The sequence below is a fragment of the Mchenga conophoros genome, linkage group LG20, assembly GCF_057382185.1.
Source record: "Mchenga conophoros isolate Kocher_MC1m ecotype Shallow Benthic linkage group LG20, M_conophoros_male_GT1.1, whole genome shotgun sequence".
NCBI lineage: Eukaryota > Metazoa > Chordata > Actinopteri > Cichliformes > Cichlidae > Mchenga > Mchenga conophoros.
In genome coordinates, this window is record NC_140545.1 from 3,905,603 (window position 1) to 3,916,389 (window position 10,787).

The 10,787-nt window shown below is 39.3% G+C and overlaps 1 protein-coding gene across 1 annotated transcript; it reads left to right on the forward strand.

Moving 5' to 3' along the window:
- Positions 1–5,915: 5,915 nt before the first annotated feature.
- mmp9 (matrix metallopeptidase 9) lies at positions 5,916–10,338 on the forward strand. Its single transcript, XM_085261036.1, has 13 exons — positions 5,916–6,264; positions 6,426–6,664; positions 6,760–6,908; positions 7,012–7,140; positions 7,230–7,403; positions 7,513–7,686; positions 7,789–7,962; positions 8,047–8,202; positions 8,292–8,481; positions 8,588–8,718; positions 8,803–8,953; positions 9,058–9,161; positions 9,297–10,338. The coding sequence occupies exons 1-13, from the start codon at positions 6,127–6,129 to the stop codon at positions 9,413–9,415; spliced, it is 2,028 nt and encodes a 675-aa protein (XP_085117162.1). The 5' UTR covers positions 5,916–6,126; the 3' UTR covers positions 9,416–10,338.
- The last annotated feature ends 449 nt before the right edge of the window (positions 10,339–10,787 follow it).

The window sequence follows — 10,787 nt, forward strand, 5'->3', positions numbered from 1 at the left end:
GGCGTGAATGTCTACCACAACATACCCAGTTCCCTTCCTGCTGTGGCCCTTTTCTCCTTTTATGACTCCCCGTTTCATGTTTTAATCTAAAAAAAAAAAACATGAAGTAAAAGTATACATCTCTCTTCGTGACTTCTTTCATGATAGTTGAACAAAGCTACATGTTCTCAAAGACTTGAGCTGATTCTGCAAGTATTTACAAAACACCAGTTTACATGTACTCATGTTGGTCTGAGATTTCTCTGTCACATCCTGTTTCATTAATCAGTGCCAGTGTGTCCCAATCCTGTAGAGTACCTGAGACGCAGAGGAAGGCTATGACTGTAGCAGTCATTATGGACTCTGTGCCAGGGAAATAACACAATAATTGGACCATGAACATGGCAAATTTGAACTGCATTGATCAGGTTTGCACTGCACCGTGTTTCAAAACTTATTTCCACATGTCTTGGCTGAGTGTAGTCATCATCTCCTGTCATCATCAGAATTCTGAAGAAAGATTCAGGATTAACTCAACCATAGATACAGTTTGGAGAAGTTAAAGAAGGAGTAGTTGAAGAAGAAGAGCTTCAGTGTTTTGTCTTGTGTGTTTTAGAGTAAACATGATAATGGATGAATTGCTACTGTTCGGATTGTCAGCATCACTATTATTGTTTTTTTAGCATATAAAATCCCTGATGTTGACGATAGTAATAAGTATATTTTAATTGTATCCACTTTTGTATCCATTTTTCCCATCTCCTAACATCCCAACATTTTATTAGATTTGTACAATAAAGCATGATATGGAAAAATATTGTGCCAATAAACAAGAAATATTCCCAAACTAATGGCCTGCATTCTGATTATCATTGACGAAGTAGAATAATTACTCCTGTCTACTGATCCAGGGAGACATGAGTCAAACTTCCAGCCTCTTGTGCTCCTACACTCGTATTCATATGACTCTATTCAACTTTATGACAACTGTGTAAAGTCTGTTCATGGAAATATTTCTGTCAAGTGTTTCACGCTGACTTATGACTCATTATAGACAAGCTGTTATATGAGTGACCCTTGAGGGATTGGAGGGCACAACATGGTTTCCGCCCCTGGCATTGACTTGTTTTCATCAGTTTTTGTTTTGGTTGTGTCATTTGTTATGTGTGCTGTGCTACAATGATCTTAGTGTGACAGTTTCACCCACAAGCACGCATAGTATCTGGACAAATTATGAAGTGCTACAGATATTCAGAGACAATACATGAGACATACGGGTAAAAACTGTTTTAGTTTCACTGCTACTGTAGTAATGAACTGAAGAACATGGAGCGATCAAAATTAAAAGAAAGAAATACAGAGCCTGTCTTGGAAAACCAAAATAAACATGCGTAAAAACAAAACCATTCCCAGAATAGCTGCAAGACTCAGCAGACTCAGCACAGGCTGCGTAAAGTACCTGGACGTGGTGACGGGGTTACATTTCCTCCACATCAAACCAAGTAATGCTCCTGATTGTTGCACAATCTCTGAATCCCACCACAATGTCAGCAAGCCAGTCGTCATAAAATACAACACAGCTGAAAAACGAAGCTAGCCAAGGAACCACATCAACTGTCGCAGACAGGAAGTGAACTGCCTGCTAGTAACATACCATAAGACATAAACAATTTGCTTTAACAAGGCAGTTTTAAAGTAAACAGGGCATGTTAACAATTAAGGGCAAAGTTGCAAAACTGCAAACATTGAATCCAGGCTGGCTGAAAAAAATGAGGGTATGAATTACACTTTGGTGAAACACTCACACAGTTCTGCTGCCACCGTTCAAAACATTTCTTGGCTATAAAATGGTGTTTTTATAGTATCTGCATGTGTGAGTGTTTTTTAGCAACCCCAGGGAAAATACACAGAGGCCACAAATGATGACTTTTTTGGTATTACATAAGTTAGTCATTTGCACAGTAAACCTAATCCAAAAAATCCAACCCACTTTAGCTGTGAGGGTCTAGCAACTCCACTCTGATATTATCCAGTTCACTGCTGACGCAGTCGGCCACCTCATATGGTCACGTGGTGTGTGCCAACAGACTGAGCTGTGAATGAGGGCGAATTTTGGAATGATGCCATGCAAAAATGTGTATTTTTCAAGGTTTTCGGCCAGACGTCTTTTTGGGAGCACAGTGGTGAAACCAAATGAAATGTGGCATTTGTTAAAATGCATGGAGCCATGTTCATTAAACCTTTGACGCCATGTGAAATCAGAGGCAGATGTTTTGAAACGAGATCTGGGAATCCTTTCCGGAGCTACAAATAAGCAGAAATAACAGTTAGATCATGTTAAATGAAGAAAAAAGGGAGGAAAGGGCATTACATTAAAGAGAGATTTATGTCAGCTGTTGCTTTGAGGCTGAATAGAACTGCTTTATTCTGCACTGAACAAAATCAGTGAACCCAAAGATATAGCAGAATATCAGGGCATGCAGTGTGCTACAATGTAGCTGGCAAGATGAGACATTTTAGACGGGTACATTTTTCAGTTCATTTGCAATAACATGGTTTAGGTTTGTTAGTAGGAGTCAGTAAAGGCAACAAATGTCATAAAATTTGGAACACTGACATTTTTCATTCTTCTTAAATCAAAGTGAGCATAACGTCAAGAAGGCCAAAGAATTCAAGCTCCGATACAGTCCCGGTAGATCAACTGCCAGCACATATAAGCTAATGGCTAATGGTTCAACTGATAAATTTCTACACATTCAACTTGCAAATGTTCCATATAATGTGCCTACAGTTGCTGGCCACCTGCAAGCCACTTTGAAACCCAGCCTCCATCTCCTTTGTGACTAACTTAATATATCTGTTTTAATACTGTACTGGAGTCCTCCCTTTTTTTCATGTATGTACTTGGAAGGTAGGGATGTGTGTCCAAAAAAAGAGCCATATCGCCAAATATAAGTGGCAGTATATTTATTTATTTACTTATTGCTATTCTGTTAAAATATGTTAAAGTATGAACTCTTTACACAGCAATGTAAAATATACACATTAAAAACAGAGTACATCCTCTTTCAGTTCTAAGGTTTTACATATCAGGACATAATATAAAAATTGGTTCTGTGCAGGTGCTAAAATTATTTAAATACTGAGATGAACAATAATGAATGGCATACTGTCTTGTGCCATATCATTAGTTATTTAACAATAACCACAACAAATGCAGAAACTGCACCATGTGACTCAATAGCTTGTAGAACCAGCTTTGCAGCAAAAGCAACTTTTCAGCTTGAAGTGATTGTTTTCAGTGATGTAATAGGATTTATCAGTCTGTCACATCATTGTGGGGGAATTTGGGCTCTTTTTTCTGTCCAGCATTGCTTCACTTCACTGAGATTTGTGGACATCTGGTAACGCGTGGCTCTCTTAAGGTCTTGCCACACCATTCTAGTCAGGTTGAAATCTAGACATTGAGTGGGTCGTTTCAACACCTTGATTCTTTTCTTTGTCAGCCACACTGTTTTAGATTAGCTGGTGTGATTGGGACCATTGTCCTGTAGCATGACCCCGTGTGGGCCGACAGATGGTCTCATATTTGACTCTAGAATACTTTTTGTTTGTCATGAACTTAAACATTTAACATGCTAACTAAAGGTTGTAGGGTGTGAGATGTGAGTGTTGCACTGTCTGACCTTGGGTTGATTTTGGTGGGATGTATGGAAGACTTAAATGCTTTCCACTTTTCACACGATGGACATTAATGGGAAATTGTCTTAAAACTCTTCTCACATTGATAAGCAGCAGCAGTTACTTCTCAAAGATTTTTGCTGATGTCTTCCCTCTTTGGCTGCTATTTCTTAATTCCTATGAAAGCAGTACTTAGTTTCCACACAGTTTCTGCATTTTAGCCAAAACTTTTTGTTTAATACATTTTTCTCATGACGTTGTATTTAATAATTCTAATGATTCTCGTGATACTTAACCTTAGAAGTCAAAAAGTGTGCACTTTCTTTTTCATGTGACTTTAATGGAGACAGGTAAATGGCCTGGAAGTTTTACAGATATGTGAAAGATGTGGACCATTACTGCTGCTGTTCAAGGGAAAACAAAGCGAATTGCAGACATAGAATTAAAAATATGTTCTTCGTGAGAAGATAACATCATTTCTAGTGTACGTCAACAAACATTACCAAATGGCAAACAAAGGATGTATGTGTCAAAATGTATGAAGCATCACCCACACCAGGAAACCATGAATTCAGAGATGCGGAAATACATCTTCCTCAATAAACCACAGGTCCAAAATTTCAACCCTCCTCTTCAGTAATACTGTATGCACACCATTTCCTTTACCAAAAAAGGTAACCCAACAGCTTTAGGTCAGAGGATGTGCATACAGTTCTTTGCATTTCCAAGTTTAAAACTCAGTCTAGTTCTATTTACAGCCAACTGATCTTATAGTCATTCACTTTACTTAGTAAAACATTATTCTCAAGTTCTTGGACAAGACATACCCTCTCTGCTTTTTACACAAGACATTTTGACTCTGCAAAACGAGTTGTTTATTTTCCTGCATCTGTGAAGGTACTAAGTAAACATGTTTGCACAGTAGAAAGGATGTGTTCACTGACAAAAAGCCCCATATCTGTAGTCTTGACCATTCATGTGAGAACAAGTGAGTCATGGCATGCTGGCTGAGACACATCCTCTCCCACCTTGATATTCACATCTCCCAAAATATCAACATTTCATGGTTCAACATTCACACAGCAGTACACATAGTTGGCATTCTCTAAAGATTAAAGATTAAAAAACAAGTTTTCCTTAAGTCATATCTGTGTTTATGTGTTTTTCAGTGATGTCTCAAATTGTTATGAAATCAATGCGTGCATGAGAACTTTATGGGAAAAATACAAAAACATTTGACGCAGTGCTTCTTGCCAAATAGGACATGTTAGTAATTGCTAATGAATTGAGTCATTCTGGGGATAAAGCAATTGAAGATGTTGCACCAGTAGTTGGCAGGTAATGATGAAGCAGTTAGTTCCCAAAAATCTGAACTGCAAAAATGTAAACTGCAAAGGAAGTAAATGTGAGTGTGTGCTGATTTCATTGTTACCATTTATGATGATACATACTAATGCTTAATGCAGCAAATACAAGAAATCATTAGGTTACTGCCTTAACAAAGCAACATTTTCTTTCCAAGTTTTCAATGCGATCCTGCGTCTGGCTTGACCTAGTTTCATGTTTCCTTTGGTTTCAAAACTTAACAAAAAGAGGAAACAAGTTGTATTTATGAAAAAAGTGGAAGCAGAAATCTTTTTATATCAATAATTTGAGCAGAAATAACAGAAGTGTCTAGCTGAGTCCCATGATGACACGATGAGTGTGTTATGCTTTAAAAATACAAAATTTAAAAAAAAAAAAAAACAACTTCACTGTTCAAATTTAACCTTTTGTTTATTTTTTTTGTTTAATGATGTTAATCTCTTTTGTTATTTCCTGAATGGTTTTTATGGTGTTTTTGGGGGTTTTTTGGTGCTTTTTGAATGGCTGAAAACACATAAAACTTTCAAAGTACTTCATCATTTCCTAATTATTTTTGTGGGTATCTGGCATCATACATTATTTATTTATTTTAATCAAAACACAAAACAAGCATTGCTGTTTACCAAAATTGGTCTTATCAGCCATTGCCAGGTAGTCATTCAGTAACACTCATTTCCAGTCTGACAAATCTACCCAAAACTACATTAGGTCAGTCACTCATTAGCTGTTATATGTAAAGCTAAAAGTGGATATTTGGAAAGTCCCTATGTTCATTCAACTAATGCAGTTTGCCAAAATGTATGTAGGAGGGATGCGGTTTTTGTGTGGGAGGGGAATAAGGTCAGGTGACTAAGAGTTTTTTTGATGTATAAATACAAGGTTCCCTCACCCTTAACCAGCAGCACATCACAGCAAGACTACAGCAAGAGCCTCCAGTCAAAACGAAGAAGGGAGCCAAAGCTGCAGCAAAATCCAACATCAGAGGAGAATCATTTTGGCTTTTTTTTTTAGTTTGTTTCTTTTGGTCTGAGTCCTTGCTGACTGAAAACTCTTAGTAAATATTTTTGTTATATTTTGCGCCAGCCTACAGTAGATCTCACCATGAGATGCTGTACTTTACTTGTGTGTTTACTTTTGGGCATAAGCACACAAAACGGATGGAGCCTTCCCCTGAAGTCCGTCTTTGTCACCTTTCCAGGAGACATTCCCAAAAACATGACTGATTCGGAGCTGGCAGAAGTAAGTATGAGGGCTATTTTATTCAGACAGAATAAAATTGCATAAGTGGGATATTTAACCAAGCTATGCAGAAAGACAGTGTAAATACAGATAAAGTTAATTTCTGCAGAAGGATTGTAACAGTAACACAGTAATGTTGGTTTGTCGTGTTCTCCTTCCAGAATTACCTAAAGAACTTCGGCTACATGAATACTGTGGAACGCAGTGGCTTCCAGTCTATGGTGTCCACCTCCAAGGCTCTGAAGAGGATGCAGAATCAGCTGGGGCTGGAGGAGACTGGGGTGCTGGATAAAGAAACCCTGGATGCTATGAAAAAACCTCGCTGCGGAGTTCCTGATGTGGCCAACTATCAAACCTTTGCAGGAGACCTCAAGTGGGACCACAAAGATGTTACTTATAGGTGAGCAAGAAAAAAAAAGTCACTGAGTTCACTATGTAAGGGGCGGACTGTGCAACGAAGTTCTGACTGTGTATGTTATTTTATCTCCTCCACAGGATCCTTAACTATTCCCCAGACATGGATAGCGCTATCATTGACGATGCTTTTGCCAGAGCGTTTAAGGTGTGGAGTGATGTGACCCCTCTGACTTTTACCCGTCTCTATGACGGCACGGCTGACATCATGATATCGTTTGGGAAAAAGGGTAATGTGCTTTACGATGGTCGTTTGATTTGTTTTATGCGCGCTGACGCAACATAGTTGCATAGAAAACCAAACACTAATGTGAAGTGCACATTTCTATTCAGACCACGGAGACCCCTACCCATTTGATGGTAAGGATGGCCTTCTAGCCCATGCCTACCCCCCTGGTGAGGGTATTCAGGGAGACGCCCACTTCGACGATGATGAGTTCTGGACCTTGGGGAAAGGAGCAGGTAATTAGAAACACCGGCAACAAGCATTTGTCTCCCCCTAGTGTTCACTTTAAATGTAATTAAATGTCCGGTCTCTTCTGTCTATATAGTTGTGAAGACTCACTTTGGAAATGCGAATGGCGCCACGTGCCACTTTCCCTTCAGTTTTGAGGGCAAATCTTACTCCACCTGCACCACACAGGGCCGCACAGACAATCTGCCATGGTGTTCCACCACAGCTGACTACGACAAGGACAAGAAATATGGCTTCTGCCCAAGTGAACGTAAGCTTGACACTGTATTCTCCAAGGCAAATCACATGTCACAGGTCACCCAGATAAGTGGATTTGCTTTTGTGACATGCTGACTTCTATTCTCTTTTCATCCTAACAGTTCTATACACTTTTGATGGAAATGCTGGTGGAGCTCCATGTGTTTTCCCTTTCACCTTTCTGGGGGAGGAGTATGACAGCTGTACCACAGAGGGCCGCAGTGATGGTTACCGCTGGTGTGCCACCACAGGCAACTTTGACCAGGATAAGAAATATGGATTCTGTCCCAGTCGTGGTGAGGGAACACATAAACCACAACACATAAATGCAGTGCAGTGCTGCCACAGTGCCTTGTTATTTTTGTTTAACTGCTGCTGTTATGTCTCTGTTTATCCAGATATAGCTGTAATTGGTGGAAATTCTGAGGGAGATCCCTGCCACTTCCCCTTTGTGTTCCTGGGTAAGGAGTATCACTCATGCACAAGTGAGGGACGAGGAGATGGCAAGCTGTGGTGCAGCACCACTGACAGCTATGATGATGACCAGAAATGGGGCTTCTGTCCTGACCAGGGTGAGCAACAAACACAAGGCAGAAAAAAAGAGGAGGTTAAAATGAATCATTAGTCATTAATAATATTTAATATATTTGTTACAGGTTATAGTCTGTTCCTGGTGGCTGCCCACGAATTTGGACATGCTCTTGGCCTGGATCACTCCAACATTAGAGAAGCTCTCATGTACCCCATGTACAGCTATGCTGAAGACTTCTCCTTGCATAGCGATGACATTAGCGGCATTCAGTATCTCTATGGTAAGCGTTTCTTCTTAGCATGCGGCATTAAAGTGTTAATGTACCTAACTTCGCAGCAATATCTCTCATGAAACTATATATTTTTTCAGGAAGTAGAACTGGCCCTGTGCCCACCCCACCTAACCCCAAACCGCCTACCGCTGAGCCCACTGAGCCCACTGATCCCACCACCACCACCACTACTGCAGTACCTGTGGATCCAACCAAAGATGCCTGCAAGCAGGACACATTTGACACCATCACTGTGATTCAAGGAGAACTACATTTCTTCAAGGATGGGTGAGCAGCTTACTCATCCTACTTTATCGCATTCTTCTTTTCCAAACAAGTAAAAACAAGATTTCCAAGCACATGAAATGTTAAATTTTGTGTGTCAATTTTATAGACATTACTGGAAGATGTCCGGGAGCAGCAATGCAGGGCCCTTTTCTATTTCTAACAAGTGGCCTGCTCTTCCAGCTGTCATCGACTCTGCCTTTGAGGACAGTCTGACCAAGAAATTGTACTTCTTCTCAGGTAATGAACCCTCGTGCAATGTTTAACAGCCTGTATTAGCCAACAGTGCTGACGGTCTAATAATGATCATTTTATTGTTTACAGGGAGCAGATTCTGGGTTTACACAGGACAGAATGTTCTGGGTCCCCGCAGCATTGAGAAACTAGGCCTGCCCAACAACATTCAGAAAGTGGAGGGAGCTCTGCAGAGGGGGAAAGGCAAAGTGCTGCTCTTCAGTGGGGAGAACTTCTGGAGGTAGGTTAAAACTCAGCCTTGACAGTCCTGAATTTAAGAGAAAACTGCTACTTTTTTGCCATTTTAATGACATTTTCTCTCTTTGTTTTGTTTGATCTAAACAGGCTGGATGTGAAGGCCCAGACAATCGACAAGGGCTATCCAAAGTTTACTGATGTTGTCTTTGGTGGTATCCCCAGTGATGCTCATGATGTATTCCAGTACCAAGGTAAATAAACTACAAAATGTAAATTTTCTCTTAAGTTTAAGGGGGAAAAGCCCCCCAAAACATAAAAAAAAACAGCAGTAGAGCACTTTAGGGTGTTTGCTTTAATTTATATTAACTTCATTATTTTCCTTATAGGTCACACTTACTTCTGCCGGGATCGCTTCTACTGGCGTATGAATTCCCGCAGGCAGGTGGACCGTGTTGGCTATGTCAAATATGACCTGCTCAAGTGCTCATCAGACACCCGCTACTGAATACACACATACTGAGCTGGGAATTGTAATGTGGTGGTACCCATTTCTCCCAGCTGCTGTCTGGCAGAATGTGACAGTGTTTTTGTGTAGCACCTGCTGTGCTGATTTACGTGCTTTCTGGGATGTGAATAATTGTCTTTCAGTCATACTGGTTATAAAACATGTAGCGCCGGCCTAAAAATGTGCCAAAGTCCCAGTACACTAGAGCAAATTGCAATGTTTGGCACTGCCTTCCCTCAGTCTGATTGTCTGTGAACTGATGGTTATGGTGGCCTATAACAGAAACTTAATTATTCTTAACAGCGCTCTGGCTCAGACCCCGGAGCTGCAAAATAATTACCATGTCTGACAGGCTCAGACTATTAACAGTATTAGATTATTTTGATATTTATAGCAATATCTAACATTAATATTATTTTTGTCTCAAACTTATTTGTTTTGTACGATTATTGTGTGTGTTTTTCTGAAAATGGCTTCAGAGCCAATTACTTGCACTGGAAGACAAGGTATGTCTCCTACACATAAATTATTTAAGAGGTTTAATACATTTTGTAGGGATGCACCAAATATTTTCTTTACTGATACTGATATGATCAAAATTTGAAGTTTGCCAATAGCCGATGTTTTTGTTTTGATTGTATTGGTTTATTATTTATTCACCCTTTGTGCAAAGAAAACAAAGAACTGCCATTGTTAAAAATAACAGTTCATTACTTTATCTTTGAATATTAATCTGTTTAGCCATCAAAATTGATGCGATACAAGAGATATCATGAACTAGTATCAGTGATTGCCATCTTGTTTGTGATAGGCCAGTGGAAGTCAATGAGGCTGATATCAATCGATATTAATATGTTGCTGTATCCCTAAATGTTTCTATCAAAGTCTTGCCTATCAATGCAATAAACTTTCTGTGAAAACAATTTAACCCTGTGAGCAGTATTAATCATTCACTAAAAACACACTGAAATGCTTTGAAGACAATTCAAGACAGCTAAAACATACACAGTGAAAAGTGTACACACTTGTGTTAAAATGCCAGAAAAAATAAGAGCACAATAAATCATTTCAAAACCTTTCTTACCTTTAATGTGACATATAAACCAAACAATTCAATTTTAAAAAACAAACAAATATGTTACAGGAAAAAATATTTTTTTAAAAACTAAACAATACAATGAGCTTATTGCATAAGTGTAGACACCCTTCAAGTAATGCTTGGTTGAAGTGTCTTGAGTAAACACCCCCCCCATCAAGACTCAGATTAACCCCAATTAAAGTTCAGCTGCCCTGGGAGGATTTTCTTGGCATTTACTCAGTTGTAAGAAAAGTCATGTTTTGTAAAGAGCTTACAAAGCATCAAAGGGATCTC

Excerpts from the sequence above, each read along its gene's own strand:
- mmp9 (XM_085261036.1), top strand. The coding sequence starts at position 6,127 with ATGAGATGCTGTACTTTACTTGTGTGTTTACTTTTGGGCATAAGCACA. Across the intron at positions 7,404-7,512 it reads TGGCTTCTGCCCAAGTGAAC|TTCTATACACTTTTGATGGA; the intron begins GTAAGCTTGACA and ends TCATCCTAACAG. Across the intron at positions 7,963-8,046 it reads GGGCTTCTGTCCTGACCAGG|GTTATAGTCTGTTCCTGGTG; the intron begins GTGAGCAACAAA and ends TATTTGTTACAG.